Here is a 24,404-nt window from a genome sequence, read left to right as displayed (position 1 = left end):
AAAAAACACTACTTTTTCGTGCTTTGTAGAGTGTTTGCAGCAAAACTGACTTTAAATTTTAACCAAAATTGTGAGTATCGTATTGTTTATGTGATATAACTAACAATGGGAATGTTGCTTTTACAACCTGGTCATATAATATATAACTTATTAATTTTTCGATCAAAGATCAATGTGAAGCATAATCAATGCCAATAGTAGAAGGTTCAGTCCCTGTGTTTGGGATCACAAAAATGTGATTAAAAAAATGAAATATAGACGTGCTTTACATAGTTTTTATATCGGGAGCTAAGCACTGGACACCAAAATCCTTTCCCATTGATCAAAAAAGTATGAGAAAGTGGCACAAAAATGGTGTAGAAATAATCAAAGAGCTCAGTATGGCCAGCCCAGGCTGTAAAATGATGAAAATATGATACTTTTACCGTTTCGTTTTCTACATTCGCCCAGTTTTGAGGTTTACCATACTAGAACGAACATAATTCGTCGTCAGTGTTTTGCTACCTCGATCGCTCACACACGAATCTTCAGTGTTCCACCGTCCATTTTAAATCAAATCTGGGGAATTACGGATGCAAAACTTATCGCATATACTTCTAAAAATGACAGTAAAATGTGCATAACTTGTTGTGACCTGGTGCAAAACAGGGTATACACGAATACGTTATTAGATTTTTGGATATAACATGAAGTCAGTTAAGCTGCAACAATCTACCGCCTCTTCTTTCATAACAGTCCCATATACAAAAATAAGCAAGCGAGACAATCAGCTTTTTCTGTTTTGGAATATATTTTTAAATTGTGACCACCACTTTCAGCATAAACGAAAATCGTTTCTAGGTTGTCATAGTAAATCGTTAGACCTGAAATTTTCGAAATTGGGTTATTGGTAAGGTCGAGAGCACCATTTTTATTCATTATGGGACTGTTCATCGACCATATTTGAAACCTTTTTCAAATCTACTCACATAACAGTCACATACAGAATATTTTTTTCTCACCAAGCTACTTTCTAAGACTTAAATTTGATCATTTTTGAACTTCTAAATGCAATTGTCAGAAAAAGAAACATACTTTTGCAAAAAAATATCATGAATTCCACATTGTAAGTTGAATCTTTTTACGATTTTTGATTGCATCCGATAGTTTTTCGCTCAGGAAGTCATTCCTAAGAAAGTCAGACCTGCCTTCGAAAAGTAGTGTGCATCATTCGACATCAAGTGAGTTAAAAAAATGTTTAAATGATTCAAAGCAATAAATCAAAGACTATTTCGCCGAAAGAAACATTGAAAAGTAACCAAATCCGTGGTATTTTACATATGGGACTGTTATTCAGGTATATTTCGTATAGGACAGCCATGAATTGATATTTTTTTCGAAATTTCTAGAACAAAACCTCTTTTTTTAGTCTTTTATGTTGAAGCCTTATGTTGACCTAAAATGACGAAAATTCATATGGGACTGTTATGCGAGTAGGGGCAGTCTGAAAAGGACGAAAAAATAGTGTTTTTTACCAGCTTTGATAAGTTCTTTTGTTTCCATGTTGTTAGAAGTGCTTGCTATCTCCATATGTGAGTGCAGTTGTTCGACCATTGTTTGTTTTCGATGCAAAAAAAAGAGATTTATTGTCATTATTTCTTTCATAACTCTTCAAGGTGTTAATGGCCCACTTTGGTGTCCTCAGATGAAAGTTGCATCATAAATCGAGCTATAAAATGGTATTTTTTGCAAAATATTCGGTGGTGCAGACGGTACTTTTAGACGCCATTTAAAGTTTATTTACAACTTTTCATGTTGAAGGTCATTATTTAACTTTTTTCAACTATTCTATTTGGAAAGTTGATAAAATTTCAATGCATTTTGATGTGCTATTTTATAATTTCCGTTGAGAAACAACAGAGTTATGTAGCTTTGAAAAATGGTTATTTTTTATTTACAAAAAAATCTAACCGAAGCTAACTCAAAAAATAAAAATGTTAGAAATCTAAAAAAATACATGTGTTTTTAAGTCGCAAAAATGAACCAAATTTTCAATTTTGGGGAAAATCTGAAGACCCCCGGCGCAAACCCGTCAGATAATAAAAAAAAATCCCCACATCAAAAGAAACCTTGTAATGTCAGTAAAATATGTTTAGAACATTATATACAGCTAAAGTTACAAGTTTTCTCATTATTCAGCATGAAAGAAAAAAAATCCGAAAAAACATGCCTCACGAAAACTGCTGTAGTTCATATGTTACACGTCCAAAAAAATATTTGCCTTATGCATATGAAAGCTGAAGTTAATGCCTACATCATGGAGACAAGAAATATTTTTTTAAATTTTTTTTAATGAAATGGTCACAAAAAGTTTAAAAAAGTGGTCTAAAAAACCTACTTTTCATTCGATTGCTAGTAAATACTGTTGGAGCGATGGTAGAGTTTTGAAAAAAATACGACTACAAAATGTATTCAAATTCCAACATTTTGCTGTCTTTAGATTTTTGATGCAACAAAAATTGAATTAACTGGAATTTTTCAAAGTTCACTACTTTGCGCGATTTTTTTACAAATTGAAATTTTATCTGTTTTTGTGGTCCACTGTCAGGTTGTACCCGAATTATCAGTGCTTTTACTTTGTTTGAACCAATCAAAAGAATATTCATTGGAAAGCACATTTAATCTAAATTCTAGTGAGGTGCTACAATTCACGCTGTGAGATTTCACAAAAATATGAAAATTATAAACGTAAAATCATTCCTGAATTTCTAGAACTACAAGCACCGCGTCCAGCAAATCGTGTTTGTTTGCTCTCCGAGTAGGTACGGTGGGTGGTGATTCGGGCAGAGAGCGAAGCCGACAGACGAAATAATGATGCGTGTCGTGACTAGCAAACGAGAACTACTGTCAATAGAAAATTTCCAACTGCGAAACTAATATATAAAAAATATATGAACTACAGCAGTTTTCGTGAGGCATGTTTTTTCGGATTTTTTTTCCTTCATGCTGAATAACGAGAAAACTAGTAACTTTAGCTGTATATGATGTTCTAAACATATTTTACTGACATTACAAGGTTTCTATTGATATAAGTTTTATATGAAGTTCATAATAATTCAAACGACTTAAATAGATTTTACTTTTGTGGTGTCAAAATGACACCAAAAGTCGGAAAAGGGAGTTTTTTTGTCCAGGCTTCCAGGGTTCGTCCATAAAAAAAAGTAAAGATGCAATATTGAAGAACTTTTGAATTCATTTAGGGTCCCCGAAGAAATTTTTGTATTTTGAAGCTTCTGAAAGAAGTTACAAGCCTTCAAACTTGCAATGGTGTCAAAATGACACCCTAATGCGGATGAGGGTTAAACGCTATGATTTCATCAGGAAGGGTGTTTGTTTGCGAGCCTTCGAAAAAATGGATATTTCATGATTGTGAAATTACATTTTTACTTTAATTTGAAATTTTTTTCAAACAAACCAAGTTTTTCCCAATTGTAAACTCAACTTATAGGTTTTTAAACGTAGAAAAAGTTTTGAGATAGTTTAACTTAAGACTGTTATTGATGATTATGTGGAATATTTCATACTGATCAAAGTTACCCCGGTTTACGGTACTTGACATAAGTTTTTTTCATTTTTTTTCCTTGTTTAACTTCGAGAAATACAGGCGAGACTTGTCAACGAAAAGATCTTGGTTGGAAACCTGCTAGGTGACCGCTAAAGAGTTCGTTTTGCTGTTCATTACGAAATTTTTCAAAATATCTCCCCACTAGCAGTCCACATATTTTGCGCACAATTTGACCACCGTATTTTGTTACCGGTGGGCAGCTTTTTTATCTTGTTAAAATGAAGTCAGGCCTGTTTATAAGACATCTAGACGAACCAGTAAGATAAAAATATCTTTTTTTTGTCATTTGCTCTATAGATATTTTCAGATTGAGCTTGAAAAAACCTCTCACATTCCTTTACTTCATGGAATCAATCAAATTCATTTTTTTTTTAAATTTTAGCTCACTATTGGATCCTCTAGGGCTTCTTAAACAATTTAAACAATTTGGAATAGTTGATTCCTAGCTGTTTTTTAGTCTCTTAATGGGACTTTTCTAGATTTTTCTTGATCCTGCCCAAAAAATTTCGACAATGAACTCCAGTATTAGACGCTATCTCAAAAACCACTTGACAGATTACTGCTTCACTGAAAATTTCATCAATATCCCTCCATACATTCAAAAGTTATATACAAAACAAAGTGTTGCATTTTTTTCGAATACAAACACTCCTTATAACTGTCGACATGCGATACTAGTTTTGCTTTTAAACTAGCTAGATACAATAAACAATTGGAATGCCTATAGGCTAAAAAATCATATCGTTTTAACATTTTTTTCGTTATGGTCAATATTGGGGCTGTAAGCGATGCGTACATAAGATATTTATAGTAAAGGATCACATTTGTATTTTATTTGTGGAAACAAAGTTACCAGGACAGCAAAGAGATTACTAACTTAAATTTAAAGATCATTTTCCAAATTGGTAAATCAAGGAAATATGGAGCTTGTGCAAATGCACATATGGCAATATGCACTATTAGCATACCCTTCTTGAGAGAAAATAGGTGAAAAAGTACAAAAATAGCAGCAGGAATTCGAAATTACCTACTTTATATTCAAAGCATTTCTGAAGTCTGCATGCTATTATTGATCCTGAACTATTTTCTCCCCCTCTCAAATATAATCTCATTGATTTCCTAAAGGCAGAAATAAGCGGTAAATGTATCTACGAAGTACTGGATAAGTCGCCTCGTACGATATGGACCAGTATCCCAGTGGCAGTAATCTTTATGCCGCTGCCACACAGCAGAAGTTAAATTACAAACTAGGTACTTGAATTCAAATTTTTCATCTTCGTGTAGAGGCTCGTAGACACAGCTGAAATGTTGAAACAAGGTATAATCCGGTTTCACCATTTTTGAACGATCAACGCTTTATGTGCTGCTACTGAATTATGTTGAAAGCAAAGACTGTATTTGACAGAAAGCATTTTAGCGCATTGATACAAATAGTCTTTGAAAATGTGTTGAAAGTAATACCCCTTGTTTGTTTTTACGCCACTATCAATTAAAAGCTATAGTAATTTCCCTTGCGTCGATATTTTTCCCCAAACCATCATAGATGACGTAATTTAATATCGCTTGACTGCTTTTTAACGACTGGTGTACCACGAAAATATACTCCATAAACAAGGTAATTTTACTTGTATGATGTTGCCTTCAGAGTCAACAAGTTTTCGTTCGACAAAAAATGTTGTGACCTGTGTGCGTCTTCAGCAGAAACCGAGGTCTACAAATGAGCCGTCATTAAACACCAAGATGGAAAATTTTGACGCATGTACTTAGTTTGTAATTTGACTACTTATAGATGATATTGGAATTAATTTCGAAGAGAAATAACAAATGGTCTGAGTTTTATGCAATAAACAAAGTATACCACTTTAACGTTGCCATGTTCACAATCTTATTTTAAAATGCTCTCTAGAATCTTTATTATTGAACAGCACAATAATGATGAACACAACAACCTATGTTCTCAATTAAAGATCTGGCCGAGAATTCATAATTAGTAATTATTAATTATCAATTACAAACAAACATCTCAAGCAACTATCTGAAACTCATTCACAGCTTCTTCCGAAAATAAATACCCAATAACGCTGGAGTCACTTATAGGTGACTCGCAATGATGGTCCCACGCTTGATAGATCATTCACTGCTGGTGGAACCAGATAGGTAGCTCTTATTGTCTTTCTCGTATCAATCCATCCATCCATCCCGAGACCCGAAAATCCGTCCAGTGACATTTGATGACAGAAATGGGTCAGGAGAAATTTTCGAGGATGGCCTCGAACTTATAAAAGTGAGCCTCGGCTAGAATCTTACCTTTAGTACTTACTTCTTTTTTCGATCGTGCGGTTACCTTGAAAGTTGAAGGTTGAGAAGTCTTTGGATCTGACTACTAATACTATCTTTCGGACGAAGATTTAAGGTTAAGACAACGCGGGGCTGAAAGGTGTGTAGGTTTGACCAGAAGGTTTTAAAATGAAAGTGAATTTTGAAAAAGGCTAATGCGCTGAATGTAAACAACTGGAGTTTTTTGATTTATTTTTTGATTTAGTTTTTGCTGGCAGCTTATGGAGCTGTCAAACTCAGAATGCGTTTTTCACGAAACAGTAATGTTGACGCATTCGATACCTAAATAATAATAGTTTTCTTTTTTTTTTGTTTCGATTATAGTCGTTTTACCATCTTTATGGCATTCGCGACTTTATCAACGTTACAGTTGGCGGATCGTTATTGAAAAACTTATCCGGTACAACTGTGTTCGATGTTTACTCTTGGGCTCGAACTCGCGTACATCGGCTCAGGAGACAACAGACTTGCCAACTGAGCTATACCACAAGCCCTAATAGTTTTCTTGATACGAAAAAGGTGTGTGAAGTGAGGCGGTTTCATATTTATTGTGCTTTATCACCTTTACCCAAAGTTCTGTTTCAAAAATATAATTGAACTAATTAGGCAGTTCCAAGTTCCAAGGAGCAAGAAGACTCTGTTTGTCAGTGATTTAAAAGTATAAAAATTGTTTTAAAGTTGATCCGCGACAAGAAACGAAGTGATACTTCTAATCGAAAAATAAATGTGATGGAAACTAGTTATACCTTCATATAAATTGTGAAGTTGAACACAATGGAGAGATAAGTTCGAAAATGTTTTTGTGGAATTTGATAATTAATTTTAAGATTTTAAAGAAGAAGAAGAAGAAAGAATATAAAAATTTAACAGAAAAATCTGAACCAATACACAAAAATACAAAAAAAAAGTTTCGTACCAGATATCAGATAAAAAAAAAACAATCTATCAAGCACAAGTGAGTTAAAGAATATAAACACTTGAACTCTATCAAAAAAAAATCAAGATCAAAATTTACGTTCAAATTTAACTGAAAATCCAGATTCATAAAGCCAAATTCAGAATATTGATATAAATTAACAGTAAAATTCAGAATTAAATTTAACTGTTTGGATTACAGTTTCTTATCTTACGTTCATAAACTAAAATTTTAAATAATTTATGATTGTTTTGAATTTTTATTCCAAATACTCAAAATAGATTTGCCTTCATTCAAGGTTTCAAATGCTAAGAGAAAAGTAATCCAAAAACATGACAGTTTAAATTCTTTTTTTTTAATTTCCTAATTTATAGTGCGATTTGCCAATCCCTAACTGAAAATTGAAAAAAAGATAATGATGACACAAATTTTAAAGACATTTTCAAACATTATATTGATTAGAAAAGTGTTGCTGTAAAATGAGATGAATAGTGACTGAAATTGTTAAATTGTTGTTGTTTCCTGAATTGTATTTGACAAACTCAGCTCTGTCAATTCACAATAACATTCAATTAGTGTACCGTCAAACGGGGCATCCTGCAAAAGCAGGGTTAGATGCAAAATTTGCATACCACAACACTCATTTAATTTTTATTACAATATACGTTAATAAAGTTATCATAGAATGATAGCAAATTCATGAGGACAACAGTTTTTTAAAGTTTTTGATTCTCATAAAAAGTTTAAAAAATCGAGCAATAGATGTACAATTTTTTACATTTTTCGATGCCATAAAAAACTTTACCTCGTATGACGGATTGGCTTAATAATATCACCTACAAATTTTATATTGCTTTCACTAACCAATACAAACACTGTTGGTGCATAAATATTTTTCAAACAATCACCAATTTTTTTTAAATAAATATTTTTAAATTTCAGTTAGCTGACTGGGGCAAAATGCAACAAAATGCAAATCAAAACTAAATCTCATAAATAGCGTTTCCATATGCTGGGATATAATTGTTTTAAATTGTGCGTTTGTTAACATTAAATTTCATCCATTCTGAGAATTATTTACATGATTTAAGATAATAGAATATTTTATAGTATTTTTCACCCCTAAATGTATGCAGCAGATTAACACTTTTTTCTTAGAAACATTTTTGACAGAAAAAAATGTAAAATTTATGTCAAACAAAACCAAAAATTACTGCAATTGGTGTTTCATGTGTTATGACATCACAAATGTATCACAACTTTAATTTTTCAAACGTTTTCATTTGATTTTTCATTAATTACAGAGTTTGTTGCAACTTACCCCTTTTTCTTAGCAGGGTGAAAATCGCTTATTTTTGTAAATTTAAAAATAACTGGTAAAACCAATAATTTTTCTGACTGAGTCAGTTCAGTGTCCCATCAACCTTAAAACTTTTGATGTACGAGAGGTATGATTATCTGTAAGCATTTAGATTTTAGAAGCCATTGAAGTTGAAAAGTGTTGCATGTTGCCCCAGTTGACGGTATTTAGTACAAAGTCCGAAAAAAAACGACATTCGAAATAATGAAAAAAAAAATAAAAATAAAGTTTATTTTCATTATTCTAAAAATGTTCTGGTTTTGTCCAATTCATTTTTTTATTTTTCTTTTCTGACGATCATGCTTAAGGAAAATTTCAATGTATTCAAATACAGAGGTAAACACAAATCGGAAAAAACTCAGTTTATGACGACTCCAGCAAAAAAAGATCCATTTTCTGTTCAAATCAATCTTCAGCAATCTTAAAATACTTGATCAGGTAGGAGTTTTTGAATAGGAATGATGGCTAAACTAAATTGAAACTTGATAAATTAAGCGTTCTTAAGTTACTGGAAGAAAATAAGTTCACTAACCAAAAGTTAGCGTAACTTATTTGTATATTGAACTATAGTTCTGGATTTTTTTCTGACACAAGGGTATCTACTTGCTTTTATTCACTCAAAAGGAAGGCTGATTAAGGAACAGTGCTAAAATATAAAAAAAATCTCAAAAATACAGGCTCAACAAACGGGTCAGCTAGTTGAATGATAAAGTTAAATATTTTTGTTCCCGGAAATAAGGAAAATTTTATAATTAAGACTCGATGTACGATTATAGATTTCTTATCGACATGACTCAGCGAAATTCTGATTTCTCGACAAAAACAATATCTGAATTCTGTGATTCAGCGAAAAAAGTTTGTAACGATTATACAGCGTTTTTGGTGCCTAAGTTTCAATAACTAATTTTGTAAGATTTTGGCGTCCTGAATTCAAAACATTTCACAGATTTCGTCTGTCACTTCTAGTTTCATTATAAAATTACAAAATTGATGAAAATTACTAAATTGATCAGTTTTGGGTACAATCGATCTTTCATAACTGATAAACTAATAAACCTACATAAAAACCAAAAGCTGATTTTCAATCAATTAACTACCCTTCATTCACTCAAGGACTCAGAAATTGCCAAGATATTCTTGTATCAGACATACAACGCTTTCGAAAAATTGATTCTACAATTTATAGAAATTCTAAAAAATGAGATTACAACTTCTTCTGACATCTTTAAAGAAAGTTATTGAATATTGGATATTAAAGATTTGAATTCATTCAATAACTTTGTTGAAGACTGCTGAATGATTCGCCTGTCATAGATTCAATTTGGTTTAATTCTCTTTAAAATTTCGTCAAAATTTGTTGAGTCATTGTTGTCAAAAAAGTACACACATTGAATAACTAATTTTTGCCTATTTTTTTTTAAAGTTATCTCGAAAACTTGAACTTGCAAGAAAAAAAAATGAATACTGGGATTCAGCGCCTCCTAATAAGTCAAAATCAGTTCCGAGATTCCGTGCACTTTGGAAAATGTGAATTTTGTTGTTTTGTGTTATTTATGATGCTATTTTCAAAATTGGGAAGAATGACCGTTGTGTTAAATTCCCGGAAAAAAAAGCTATTTTCAAAAATTTCACAGGCAAATCATGCCAAACATTGATGAATTTGAGTGATTTTATTTCAAAATTAGCAATCCACATTTTTTTTCCTGTTGGGGAGAGAGTCCACTGCGACCATTAAGTTGATCTATTGTGGTATTACCCCGCGTTATTAGTTTCACTTTGCTATGCTACTTGACACACCTGCACTATTGGTTGAAGTTGCAGTTGTTTACCGGTAGCACTACGAGCACACACATAGCTAGGTAGGATCTCCAAGTGCAATCTAAGTTCCCTTGAAAAGATCCATCCACGTGCATGTGCTGCATCATTGAGGCGTACAATTCCAAGGTATACCCGGCTAGCATTTCACTAATGCTAAAACCGCCAACCTTCATCATACTATGTGTGCCAGGTTATGTCACGACCGGGATTCGATCTCATGATCATTGGCTTAGAAGACAAGTATGCTATCCTCTAGGCCACGATCTGCTGGCCAGCAATCCACATTACAAAAGTCATAAGATTTTCGTGATTCAGCCATAGAATGCCTATCCAACAGGAATCTAAATTAAATTGATAAAATTTATGATATCTGTAAAAACATTTGAGAATCAAAAGTATAAACTGTAACGTTGCCAAATCTGTTTAAAAATATGTGAAAATATGAATGCTTCATGATTTTGAAACCTTGCTCAACATCTCACAAACTGTTCGAAAGCATAATTTACGATCAAATGTACCCATGGTTAGAAAGAAAAATGTCATATTTTCAGCACGGCTTTTTTGAAAAAGCGTTCAACAGTGACGAACTTGGCGAATTCGTTTCTCGCACTACTCAATGGATGATGCAGGGATCACAACTTGATACCATATATACCGACATGTCAAAGGCTTTTGACGTGATCGACATTAATGTTCTCCTGTCAGTTCTATGTTAAAATGGAATTACCGGTACTTGCCTGCAGTGGATTGGTTCATACCTAACAGAAAGAGTACAATTCGTGAAGCTTTGGAGTGCGAGATCCAGCGTATTCTCGGTTAACAGTGGTGTACCACAAGGGAGTCACTTGGGACCCCTTCTTTTCATCACTGTTATGAACGAGTTTCCCGGAGTGTTGCGTGGCGTGTATGTTTTGATATACGCAGATGATCTGAAAATGTTCCTTTCAGTTCGAAACCCCAAGGATTGCTTGACTCTACAAAACGCTGTATTTAGGTTTTCTGAGTGCTGCAGCGCGTTTGGATTGGAGGTTAATGCCTCAAATGTAGCACGATAACCTTTTCTCGGAAGATGAATAACATCTTGCATAAATATCGTTCCGAAAACAGCAGTATCATTGCTAGAAAATCGTCGGTGAAGGACTTACACACAAAACTTTCGAGGCTCCACTTAGCAAAAATGAGCGGTTACTTTCCGTTAGCAAAAAATTTTGTTTACTATTGAGTTAGCACTTTCCCAAATTGTCATGACTTTTGCTCAATTTGAGTAAAAACACCCATTTGCTACCAGTTTTAGTATTTCTTGTAGCACGGACTCGAACAATTAGTCCGTGCTCAAACCGCGGTGGTTTATTTGGCGGTGTGTTTTTTCGAGTTCGGTCGTTCCCGATTTTTAAAGCGAGCAATAAAAAAAGAAAATAGTTGTTTCTATTCCGTTTATCGGCTAATGGTGATTCCGTTTGCTGCTCGGGGAACTCGTCCCAGTGAAGCGTCTTGTAAACATCCGGTGTGGACAAAGTTTTTGCATGCTCCGTTCAAGGCTGTACATTCGCCTGAGGCTTACCCCACAAAACAAAGTCCAGAATGATCACGTTCAGTTGGAATCCGGATCGGGAAAATCTTCAGAAAACTAGTGAGGAGCCGGTGAAAGTGCGGGTGCTCCCACGTCCCAAAGATTCGAGCCGGCACTGCTCCTCCAGGCTGACCCCGATCCGGCTAACATCAGGATCGATGCCACCGTCGCTGTCGTTATCACTAAATAGTACAGCCGGTGCTGATCCCTTGGCCACCCAGCCGCTGCTTCAAATTATGCGTAATAATCGCTGCAGAACCAAGATAAGACACAATGCTCTGCTGACTTGATCGGTAAGAATACATTTTCATTTAAAATAAAATTGATTTTTAACTAAACTTTACTTTTCAGCTAAGGATGAGATAGGTCCAAACGAAAGGACACGACATTAAGTGGAATTGTTGACTAACGATTCCAAAAATTGTACTTGGTTGAAGTTGGCGGAGGTGCTTTTTTCCAGGAATTTGGCGGAGGTGCGTTACGAAATGGCGTTTACCACAATCGGAAGCATCTCGTTCTTATATGAAGTTGGTAAGTAATTTAATTTTAATCAATCCCACAATGCCCTCCGTAAAACTCAAATGGGCACAGGGATATTTTTTCGCAGTTGGCAGTTACCTACATATTATCTCGTTTTCGAACGACCAAAATCCTAGAAATTTGAAAGAAATCATTCTAATAGTCAACTATATTTTTCAGGTTATTTCTCTGATTGCTGTGGCTGATGTTGGGTGTATTACAAGTTTGGTGGAATGGAAGTTAGGTAAGTCACTATCAATATGTTTTTATTCTTTTTATTTTATTGATCGATACACTGCACTTGAGACCAAATGCAAATTGATGCTGTTTCCTACACAGAAAATTCCATTTAGAATTTGGAAATTGTTTTTCCTTTTTTTTCAATCATATATGGAGGTTTCACAGACAAACAGACATGACACTCTGAAGAAAAACTATAACATTTTTCGCAAAACTGCTTGCATTGCCATCTGGTGTCGACATTGCCTATCACGACAAAATGCAGCCATGAACCGGTTAGGAAAATTTAAAACCATCATGATACCCATGAAATCAAACTTTTCATTTAACATTGTAAACAAACAGACTGGTATGAATTATTGTTGAAATCATAAGTTCAATTTAGGGAGTGCTTTTACATGCATGAATTCCTTATGGTGCTCGAGGAAAAGTGTTCGCTGAAGTGCTGGAAGCCGTTCATAAGTTATTGACAAAAATACGATTCTTTGGATAACATCAAATTCATACCTGAATTGATTAAATGATACTCCGGTTTGAAATTTACTGAGTGGTAGCAAATTGAAAAAAAAATCCCCCACGCAGGGTTTTCCCTGAAAGCAATTAGGATATCGGGGTTTTTCTACAAAAAGAATTTTCGATAACTACATCGAACGTAACGACAAAAATGTAACGTAGAACATGACTATTGAGCACTGAATCGCCTCCAAATGATCTGTTTTTAAGTTTAAAGGGAATTTTTTTCATAATTCTGCATTTGCGTTTTCAACATTCAGTTTTTTTGCAGTAGCTAAATCAAAAGGAACAGCCACTTAAAAGTCGAGTTTAGTCATGTGCGTTAAAGTAAATAAACACAGCCGTACAGAAAAGGTATTCCATTTTAATTTATTTCAACAAATTTATTATTTTTTTCTCATTTGCAATAGAAACATTGCTTTACATTTGCTTAAAAAAAACTCTCAGTTGCGGCCAAATAACATGGGTATGAAAACAAGGGATCTGTTCCTCATTATAATCCTTTTTTCTCGGGTTCAAATATTCGATACTGCTATTCAACTCTTCAGATTTCGGAACAAAATGAATGGAACCAAAGGAACACTGCAACAGAAATTCTTCCCGGTACCACCTCTTGCTAATTGAAATATGATCCGTTTGAATGGGACACGGTCGCAGGGAGATGAGTATCTACGGGGTTTTAACAAAATTTGAAACTAAAAAAACTTTGCAGACTTTTTTATTTAGGTACAACCTTGTTTGTTTACTTTCAAGTTTGATGCGTGTCTCCAGCAAACAGCTACTATGATGGAAAAGTTTTAATTTTAAGACCAGTGCACTCTGGTGGCGACATTGCCTAGCTTTCAGAAATATTGAACCGGTTTGCGAAAACCGGAAAAAGAGTGTCCCGTCTGTTTATCTGTGGAGGTTTGTTTGTTAATATTGTATTCCCTTATACTAATGAAAATTGTGTTATCCAACAAGTATTCAGATCACAGTAGTGGATGTGACTTTCTTTATGCTAAATATGTTCTAAAATTTCTAATTCGGCTATCAATATTGTAAAATATTTTGGTTAAATTTGGTTCACTAATGATCTTGGATTAAAAAATACCCAGTTGTAGAAAGACCTTCACACCAGTTCAAGAATATGTGTGCCTGATGTTTCTTTCTACATTTAATATCGTAAACCATATGTTAAGTTTAAGAATATATAGTTCCGAAATCATTATGTCATCTATATGCATATATTTTGCACTAGCGACAAATAATCGACAACATTTTGTTTGTAATTTGGAGAAAAATTGTTTAACGATTTAATTTAAGAATGATGATGGAAGGACATGAGACTCATCTTCGTAAAGGGGGCGGTTCTCATCTCAAATTATCAATTTAAGATTTGAATCTCATTTTTGAATTTAAATCTGAATTTATCCAAGAATAACCGATGTCTAAAATTTGCATTTGAAATTCGTACCTGTTTGAGTTTGAAAATGGTATTTTAATAACGAGAATGATGATTCTATTCATGAATTCTGAATTTTTAATATTTATTGTTTTAAAAACCATCTGACATAGTTGTCTTCTTGATATACTTAATTTAAGGTTAACTTAATTGTATTGATTGTATTGATGTCAACCGTGTTAAATATTTTGATGTAATTTTTTTTCAACAATACTTCCTTTTTATTTTCAGCTTTCATCAGCGAATGCGAACTTCAAGAGAGTATGTTTTGCTCGAAGCACGGATTCGGTAGCGCTGAACGTTTAGGTGACAAAAATAGCATGAAAATAAACTAAAAAAAATATTAATTTCTAGTAATTTTTGGGGGTAAAAATATTTTTGTTAAAAATTTTAGCAAACAAAGATTTTATTTACTGAAAAATTAGTAAAAACTTAGTCCAGACACTTTTGACTAGTTTGCTAAAATATTAGTAATTTTTTTTTGCTAATTTCATTGCTAACTTTTTAGCTGGTCAAATTTGAGCAAAATTTTGCTAAATTCCGGCCTCAGAAATTTTGTGTGTAGGCGTTGAGTTGGATGCGGAACTCAGTTTTTCAAAACATATTGAACAAGTCGTTGCCAAAGCAAACTCCATGTACGGTATGGTAAGTAGGATTTGTCACGAGCTGGACAACGGTTACACCATTGTTTCAATTTATGTTGGTCTTATCCGAACTGCTATCGAATACGCAAGTATAGTGTGGCAGCCATACTACGATGTACATAAAAACAGAATAGAACGAGTCCAAAAACGATTTCTGAGATACGCCCTAAGAATCCTTGGTTGACATGACGAAATGCCGGAATATCGAGCCTTATGTATGCTGGTAAGATTGGATGCACTGAAAAATGGTAGGAAATCAATCGACGTGTTGTTTTTAAAGATCTAAATAGTGGAAAATATTTTTCACCGTATTTGTTGTCACAAATCTCACCTAACGAAGGACGTAGCAGTTTGCGCAGCATAAGACCGTTTCAGCTAACAAACCGTATCCAGAACTACGCTCGGAATGAACCTATTTATAGTATGATGGCGCTCTACAACGCTCATGCTAATGTGATAAAGCTAGAAATGTCCAGAGAACAAATTAAAAATAAATTTAAGTTAGCGTATTCTTGAATATTTAGTTCAAACAAGCAAAGATTAAAGGCTGAAGCCTAGGATCGAATAAATAAATAAATCTCAATGCAATGATTTCACACGAAACTTTAAATTTAAAAAAATCACCAGTTATTGAAAAAACTAGGCGCCACGACAAAATTTAAATAAATTGTAAAAATCGAAAATGGGCACAGAAAAAAATTGCCATGGTTAAACTCCATGAAACTTTTAAATGGAAATGATGACAAAAAATACCATCGCATCGGTTCGAACAAAAAAGGAATTTACTCAGAAAACAGTTCAAATCTTTTTACGAACCATACAAAGACTTTCAAAATATTTTGTTATTAATAAATTAAAGGGAAGCAAATGATGTTTTTTGGTAAAAAATTATATTCTCTTCAAATTTCAGATCAATTAAAACAATTGAATTATTGAAAAATGATTAAGATTGAGTGATGAAACTATTCAATTTCGGCTGGTTTAATCACCTTAAATAAAAAACAATTTTATGCAAGTACATGAATTCGTTTTATGTTATATGATTTTAATCGCCGAAATTTTTATGCTTCAGAAAAAAAAATTAATTGAAATATGAAAGAAGGGTGGATAGACAGGCATTAGTGCAAGAATTCGTTTTATTTATCCTTTTCCAGTTTGGATTTATTATCTAAATTTATTTTAATGCGGCCCGCCGAAAGAATTTCAAACTAAAAGTGTCCTGTTGCTTCAAAAAGGTTTCTCACCCCTGGTCTAATACGTTCGCTAATGCTTTTACCTTTTTGAACGAAGATCTTTGTTGTTTTTCGCTTTGGAGATATTTTTTTCATTTTTGTTTTATTTTTGATCTCGGCATCTTAATTCCCTCCAAGTTTTTTTTTTCGATCACCGTGGTGCCTAAATCCAGGGCAAAGTCCATCATAAAAAATTACCGATTATTAATTCTAGAATTCCAGTAAATTTTCAAACAATTTACATAATTGACTACGTTTTCAGGTTTGATTGGGCGATTGTTTAATCAAAAACACTGAAAATTATATTTTTTAGATGTAGTAAACGAGTGAAAGAAAATTTCAATTTTAAAACTTTTTACCAAATGTCTAAATTTTGTTAATTTTTTCAAAATGTATAGTTGTATAGTTAGCTAATGCAGAGCAAAGGCGGGAGCAATTCATGGGAGCTTTTCATCAACATGCCCTCTAGCCTAAAATTTCAACACCTATCAAGCTTTCTCCTATTGGCGCACTAATGCCTGTCTATCCACCTTTCTTTCAAATTCTATAAAATAAATTTCTCTCTAGTTTTCATTCCGCCGCACATGCCATTAAAATTATAATCATACAAATTACGGCGATTAAAATCATATAACAAACAATCATTGGCAAAAAAAAAAATACAACAAGAAAAATACGGTTCAAAAAAATTGACACTTGGCCAAAAAGTTAGAACGCGGAATAGATAAAATGTGAAATGCGAAAAAATCGACAAGTAGCAACTATTCGCAGCGAATCTGAAATAATGGCAACGTCGATAGAACTGTTCTCGCATAAGGAAAGCTCAGTAGGCCCATGGGTTGCTACGTTTTTGCTCGTTTGAAGTGTGCGTGAAAACACGCTCTCAAACCATTGGGCTCGCTATACATGGGAATTCTCTTTCTGGGTTTCTCATGTATAGTTAGCTAATGCAGAGCAAAGGCGGGAGCAATTCATGGGAGCTTTTCATCAACATGCCCTCTAGCCTAAAATTTCAACACCTATCAAGCTTTCTCCTATTGGCGCACTAATGCCTGTCTATCCACCTTTCTTTCAAATTCTATAAAATAAATTTCTCTCTAGTTTTCATTCCGCCGCACATGCCATTAAAATTATAATCATACAAATTACGGCGATTAAAATCATATAACAAACAATCATTGGCAAAAAAAAAAAAATACAACAAGAAAAATACGGTTCAAAAAAATTGACACTTGGCCAAAAAGTTAGAACGCGGAATAGATAAAATGTGAAATGCGAAAAAATCGACAAGTAGCAACTATTCGCAGCGAATCTGAAATAATGGCAACGTCGATAGAACTGTTCTCGCATAAGGAAAGCTCAGTAGGCCCATGGGTTGCTACGTTTTTGCTCGTTTGAAGTGTGCGTGAAAACACGCTCTCAAACCATTGGGCTCGCTATACATGGGAATTCTCTTTCTGGGTTTCTCATGTATAGTTAGCTAATGCAGAGCAAAGGCGGGAGCAATTCATGGGAGCTTTTCATCAACATGCCCTCTAGCCTAAAATTTCAACACCTATCAAGCTTTCTCCTATTGGCGCACTAATGCCTGTCTATCCACCTTTCTTTCAAATTCTATAAAATAAATTTCTCTCTAGTTTTCATTCCGCCGCACATGCCATTAAAATTATAATCATACAAATTACGGCGATTAAAATCATATAACATTTTTTCAAAATTTATTCCATTGACTACTCCAATCGCGTCGATAGTCACCCTACGGCTAGATCATATAGGCGTAACGACTAGTCAGTGAGCGCGAGTGAGTAAAATATCGATAGCGACTATGCTGCTGCGACTAAAGGTCTTCTCGCTCGGTCTGCCGCGGCGGACTGAATCACTACTAGCCGCCCTGCTGCTCGGCTTCCTATGTATCGGCGGCTTCATCAATGGTGTGTCCAGTGCCGATAAGTACGAGGAGGGCATTCTCTTCAAATATTACAACTCCACACGTGACGTCGTGCACGCGTTCAGCTTTGCAACAAACAAATCGTACGAGTACGACGTGTCGTGCAACCCCTCGGAGAAGTTTGCCATCGTCGTCTTCGGGTGGAAAGTTGGGTGCGACAAGTACTTTGTGCAGGATTTGATTGGAAGTACGTGGCTTTTTTCGCGAAGTGCTCCGTATAGGGTTTAGGATTTTATTTGATGTGTTTTTTTTTGTTGTAATTTCGCAGATCTCACAAAGCATCGGGGAGGATGTGTGATCTGTATGGATTACGACGTCTTCGCTCAGGTGCCGAGCTATCTGCGCCTGAGAGGTCAGAAGACCCAGATCCAGAACATCTTGAAGCGTAAGCTGCAGTTCCTGGAGGCGGAGGGATTCAACCCGGACAACGGTTATCTGTATGGGTTCAGTTTCGGGGCCAACATGGTTCTGGAAGCGGCCAAGGAGTTCGGCGTGAAGAAAATCAAACAAATCGATGGTAAGTTTTGGACCAATATTGTTAACGGTTAAATGTGGGAGTTCATTTACCCCCTTAAGAGAACCCTCACGTTGGCGCGTTAAATTCATTGTTGTGCAACAACCGGAACGTTGAGCTATTTAGGGTGATTCACGATGCCTCGAACTGCAATCTTTTTTTAGATGTTAACTCCAAAAACATCACTCGATGATTGGTTTTTAATATGGAATTAGGTTTAAATAAACCATGTTCTAGAACAATCTGTGAACAAAACCTGTTCAACCAATTTAAATTTCGTAATATTTTCAACGAGTCAACCGTTTTCTGGAACCTTCTTACGGTGCCCGAGTCTCTGTGTGAAAGCAGGTTTCCACCGTGGTCAATTAAGAGCTTTCCTACCCACCGGAGACCAATCACGTAGGACTGGTAACAGCAGTTAACGTTCTCGAATGATCTGCGCCATCAATTGATTCGAGCGATTTTGCCTGCTTTTGGGTCGAATAACCGCTGCTCTGGGAGATTTCGAAAGACGTCGAGCGTCGTCGCGATGTCCGTCGTCGCCGGTCGTCGTGAGGTTGCGTCACATTATCACGCACATTTTTAATACTATACTGGAAGCCGAACGAAAGTATTGTCATTTCCCTGCGTGTCGTTGGTTGTTGGATGCTTTCCTTTCACCATAATGACAGGCTTTTGTTGGCGCAACAATTCGCAATATCGAGATTGGTTATATCAGATAGGAACGCTGAAAGGTATTGTCGATGTTTACAATTTGTGTTGTGTGAAATTTTTTATACTGTTTTCGATCCTCTTACTAGTGATTTACCGATAAACTAGTCATCTCAGAAATTAAATTTAGCAGTTTAATTTTTTTCCGATTTGACCATTTTATCCTTTTTTTTTGTTTATTTCTTATTTTTATTTTTTAAATATTTTTTTCTTTGAAAAACTAATTTTTTTTTAGGTTTCTTTGTATTAGATTTTTGGTTTTTCATATCATCAAAAAACCAAAATTAAATTATATATTTTTATTTTTTTTCGTCACGTATTCGGACTGGGCAAATATGTGCATTTTTACCCAAAAAACCTGGCAAAATCCGGGCATTGGGTTTCTAAATTTTAAACTTAATAGTGATTCATACAGTTTGGACCAGAAGAATGAAATACCTGGAGCCTTGTTTCTTAATTTATCAAAAGCTTTTGATACAATAGATCATAACTTGTTGCTGAAAAAATTAGAAACATATGGTATAAGAGGCTCAGCAAACGAATTAATGCACAGTTATCTGGAAAATCGTCAACAATTAGTTTAAATCAACGGCACATAAAGCTCTCAGTTACATATAAGTGTAGACGTAACCCAAGGGAGCAACTTATGTCCACTTCTGTTTCTAATTTATGTGAAAGACTTATCTAAACTTACCCTGTTCGGTATCCCGAAGCTGTTGGCTTATGACAAGGTACTGGAATATTCGAATAAGAATGTAGAAGCCGTCATTCGTGAAATGGAGAGGGACCTGATTACCATAGATAAATATCTCGAAAACAACCTACTTAGAGCATCTTTATTCGTGGTCTATTCTTGGGTCTAATTTATAAAAAAATTGAACCAAAGAAATAAGATCCGATCCAATGAAAAAACTGACAATTGCACTCGTGTTCCATTAACTGTCAAACGGTTTAGAACTACGTCAAATTGGATTCAAATCTCATCAGTTTTGGATCAATCCTTATACCAGCTCTAAAAAAAGTTGAGTTGAAACTGGTATAATGGATCACCAGTGCGGTTGCTCGGGTCGGAATTTGGGTCTAAACCGGCTGTTTGGACCACGGATACAGGTGCTCTTACATTGAATGTCACTAAAACCAAATTTATTATTTTTCGCAGAATCAAAACTAAACTTCCGCTACATTCACAACTTATCCACAAAAATAATTAAATAGAAGAAGTATCGTGCCTTGAATACTTAGGAGTTCACATAGACAACTGCTTATCATGGAAGCCCCGCATAACAAATCTTGTAAAAACTTGTGCCCCCATTTGTGGATTAATACGTGAGTTTTCGTATTTCATGCCAAGACATTTTTTGCAAAAGCTAAATTATAGTTTTATACACAGTCGCTACACATACGCTATTAGAGCTTGTGGACGCAATCTGGAAACCTTATTCATGATGTATTTATGTATAGAAATTCAATTATCATAACATATGCAGCTTGAAAATAATAAATATTCTTATTTGAAGGCATAAAACGATCGTCAAAGTCATACCATGACAAATGATGTTTGTAAACACTTCAAATAGTGATGGCGCCATATCTACAAGTTTGGTTAACGATAAAGGATACTTTTAACTTAAATTTGAATGGTGACACATTTTAACCCTAATCCGTTTTTTAGTGTCAATCTGACACTGTTGGAAGTTTGACGGCTTGTAACTTCGGGTGCATCCAAATTAAAAAATCTCTTCGGCGACCCTAAATGAAGTTTTGAAATCTTTAATTTGGCATCATTCCTATTCTTATATTTATAGTTCAAGAAATCTCGTTATGTTACTGAAATATGTTTCTCTGACAATATTCAGCTACAACACTTCAGTTTTCCGTTATTCATAGTCTGATAAAGATAAACGGAAAAACATTCTTCGAAAACAAGACTGTTCTCGGTTTGTGTCCATGAAAGCTGAAGTTAGGATATTTTTTTGTGATTTTTTTTTAAGATTATGACCACCAAAATTGAAAAAAGGTGTAAAACCCGTACTTTTCATCCAATGAACTGTCAAAATTGTTCAAGTCACACCAGATAAATTTTGAAAAGAGGATTGGAGAATTGACATAATTTGGCACATTTTCGCATATTAAGATTTTCAAAATACGAAACACAGAATTTTCGACGAATTTTCAACGGCAGCAGTTTTCCAAATTTTTTGTCAATTCACATTTTCTCAGATTTTCTAGCACTCAAATTCAACTTTGCACTGGATTTAAGTCACCTTTGAAAATTCGTCAAAAATTCTGTGTTTCGTATTTCAATTTAAAAAAATGCGAAAATGTGCCAAATTGAGTCCCCTTTTCAAAATGTATCTGGTGTGACTTTAACAATTTTGACGGTTTCTTTATTGAAAAGTATGGTTTACACATTTTTTAGTCATGATAAAAAAAAATATTAAAAAATGTATCCTTGTGGGTATCTTATAGATTCTAAATTCAGCTTTCTTGGACACAAAATGAATTTTTTTAGCATTCCGTAGCTACGGTCCTGTTTCCGAAGCATGTTTTTTCGGATAACATTTCCTCGAATATAAGTGTAAAGTGTTGGTGATCAACACGTTGACTAATAATTTAAAAAAATATCTGCAAAGCTAAAACAATATTCATTAACATTGCAGGCGATGATGGACAGTTATTGAAAAACTGATCCGGTACAACTGGGTTCGATGTTTACTCTTGGGCTCGAACTCGCAGGCATCGGCTCAACAGCCAACTGGGCTATGTCACAAGCCCTCTTACGTCAGACTTCCGACTCCCGAACTTACTTCTGACAAAGAAAAGTGAAATACTAGATTGTCGGAAGTCGGAGTTTTGCTTCCATTTCGCCAGCGACGTTTCTAATAATTTCGTTCGAATGGACAAATAATTTTAATAATCCAAACACTATCCTCAGAAGAGGGTAGGCTTAATAGCGGCACTTTATCCAAACATATGGAAAAATTGTGCCTATGTACCAACTGTTTCATGAATTTCGAAACGAAGTTAAAAGAACTCAAGAATTCAAATACAAAATAAAAAATGTTTTTATTTATAACTAGAATTTTTAACATTTTAGGAAAATTTAAAGTCTTGTTTTGAAACCCCATTTTTTTAAATGTTTTTAAACGTTTTAAATTGCCTTGCTTCTATTTTAGTTTGCGAAGTAGTGGGCATGGCGATGGATGCGACCTTCGCAGTGGCCCCGAACTGGCGCAAGGCGGCTAAAAACGTCCAGTGTATTCATACCAGCAAACAGTATGGAACGCGGTTCCTGAGCAGTTGCCACCAGGACTGGATCCTGGGAGATTGCGGAGAGCAACAGGATGCAGCACCTCTGTCCGCCTTTGGATCGCACGGAGTATGCACCCTGTTCTATAACAGCGCCTTCGAGCATGACTTTTTGGCCATCGAAAAACCAAGCAACTGCACCGCCGATCAGGAAGCGGAAGATTGGCCCGAAGGATTTAAGATGGGATACATGGAAACACGCAAAACGGGCATCCGAGGGCAGTTGTTTGCTAGGACCTATGGAAAGTTCCCATTCAACGAACCAGCCGAAGAACCAGCCGTTACAGAGACCGCGAATGCGCTGAGATTTGATCCGGTGGATTTCTCCGACTACGGGGACATAGCAAATGATTTTGTAACCAACGATTAAATCCTTTCAGAGTGGTATTGGGATTATCCAAATACTTATAGTGTTCAATTATGATTTAATGAAATTGTAACCTTCATCATCCAAGCAAATTAAAAAATCGAAGCAAATATTTATTCTAGATCTAGTGTCAAAAGTAAGATAAGGAACTGGGAGGCAGTATTCAAAATGGTATGGTGAAATTTATCAATATTTAAAGGGAATTATTTTTTTAAGAAGATCGTCCAGACATCAGACATAAATGGGACATTTATCAATTGTTAATGCTGGCAAAAGTAGAATACTATGTACAAGAGGGTATCTAAAGGTAGAGTCAGCGTCCATATAAAGCTGCATGAGGTTGGGTAAAACCATTACATTTATTCTGTTGATAAATAAATACATGTGTCAGTTGACTGTAGCACCTTCCGCAATAAACGAATTTACCCATACAAATTACAATTTTTGATTATTTTTCTTCGAAAAAATTGGAGACAAATCGTTTATGGAAATGATCAACTTCAATATTTAACTAAGAGGTTGAAGATTTTAATCCTAAATATACATTGAAAAATTTTAATAATAAAGCTATAATTTTTAAGCTTTTAAATGATTCTGCTCATACTTACGTTGTTCGTTCACCCTGCCAGTTTTCCTCTTGTGGGGAAAACCACGCTTGGCCTACTACTGTGTGGGGTAGATGCAACTCTATCTGTATTTTCCACCTCACAGTAGTAGTTGGCCCGTGCTGAACAAAAATTTAATAGGGGATGATAAAGGGTGATACGGCAAAATTTGGTCAATATCAACTTGACGTATTTCTTTCAATTTTGCATTTAAAAACCTGAACACTCCTCATTTTGAAGGTGTGTGTGTAGAATGTTGCTCCTATTTTGGTTTTGGAATTTACTCTTCAGTTGTCAAAATGCCGTCCAAGGAAGAAGAGCAGCGTATCAAAATTTTGCTCGCGCATCGCGAAAATCCGAGCTACTCGCACGCAAAGCTGACAAAATCGCTAAAAGTTGCCAAATCAACCGTTACAAATGTAATTAAAGTGTTTGGGGAACGTTTGTCGACAGCCAGGAAGTCTGGATCGGGGGAAATCGAAAACCGGAAGCTTCTTGCCAACTGTATGGTATCCGGAGATTCGATGCTTGTAGGAAGGAAATAATACCAGAGGACTTTCGACGGAAGCCATTAAACCATTCTACAAAAAAGCAATGTGGTTAGAATAGAATTTAAAAAATCTTAAAACCAATTTTAAACTTACGGAGATTCGCTCGAAAGTCATAAAAAAACGAAAGGAAAAGTCTTCGGGAATGCGTAAACCGGATAAGCTTGTCAGTGGACCGTGGCGTTGCTTAGCCATCAATCAATGA

At 34.9% G+C, this 24,404-nt stretch overlaps 1 protein-coding gene across 1 annotated transcript; it reads left to right on the top strand.

The window, feature by feature from the left end:
- The first annotated feature begins 5,945 nt into the window (after positions 1 to 5,945).
- LOC129747337 (uncharacterized) lies at positions 5,946 to 23,487 on the top strand. Its single transcript, XM_055741493.1, has 4 exons — positions 5,946 to 6,041; positions 17,949 to 18,332; positions 18,414 to 18,662; positions 22,547 to 23,487. Exons 2-4 carry the CDS (start codon positions 18,023 to 18,025, stop codon positions 23,047 to 23,049), a joined length of 1,062 nt encoding a protein of 353 aa, XP_055597468.1. The 5' UTR covers positions 5,946 to 6,041; positions 17,949 to 18,022; the 3' UTR covers positions 23,050 to 23,487.
- Positions 23,488 to 24,404: the final 917 nt, after the last annotated feature.

Source organism: Uranotaenia lowii, chromosome 2, assembly GCF_029784155.1.
Source record: "Uranotaenia lowii strain MFRU-FL chromosome 2, ASM2978415v1, whole genome shotgun sequence".
NCBI lineage: Eukaryota > Metazoa > Arthropoda > Insecta > Diptera > Culicidae > Uranotaenia > Uranotaenia lowii.
This window is presented reverse-complemented; position numbering and strand designations above follow the sequence as displayed.

What these genes read in the sequence shown, in the direction of transcription:
- LOC129747337 (XM_055741493.1), top strand. Translation starts at nt 18,023, where the DNA reads ATGCTGCTGCGACTAAAGGTCTTCTCGCTCGGTCTGCCGCGGCGGACT. An exon ending in TGTGCAGGATTTGATTGGAA is followed by an intron (nt 18,333 to 18,413) that starts GTACGTGGCTTT and finishes GTAATTTCGCAG; the next exon opens with ATCTCACAAAGCATCGGGGA. An exon ending in GAAAATCAAACAAATCGATG is followed by an intron (nt 18,663 to 22,546) that starts GTAAGTTTTGGA and finishes CTTCTATTTTAG; the next exon opens with TTTGCGAAGTAGTGGGCATG.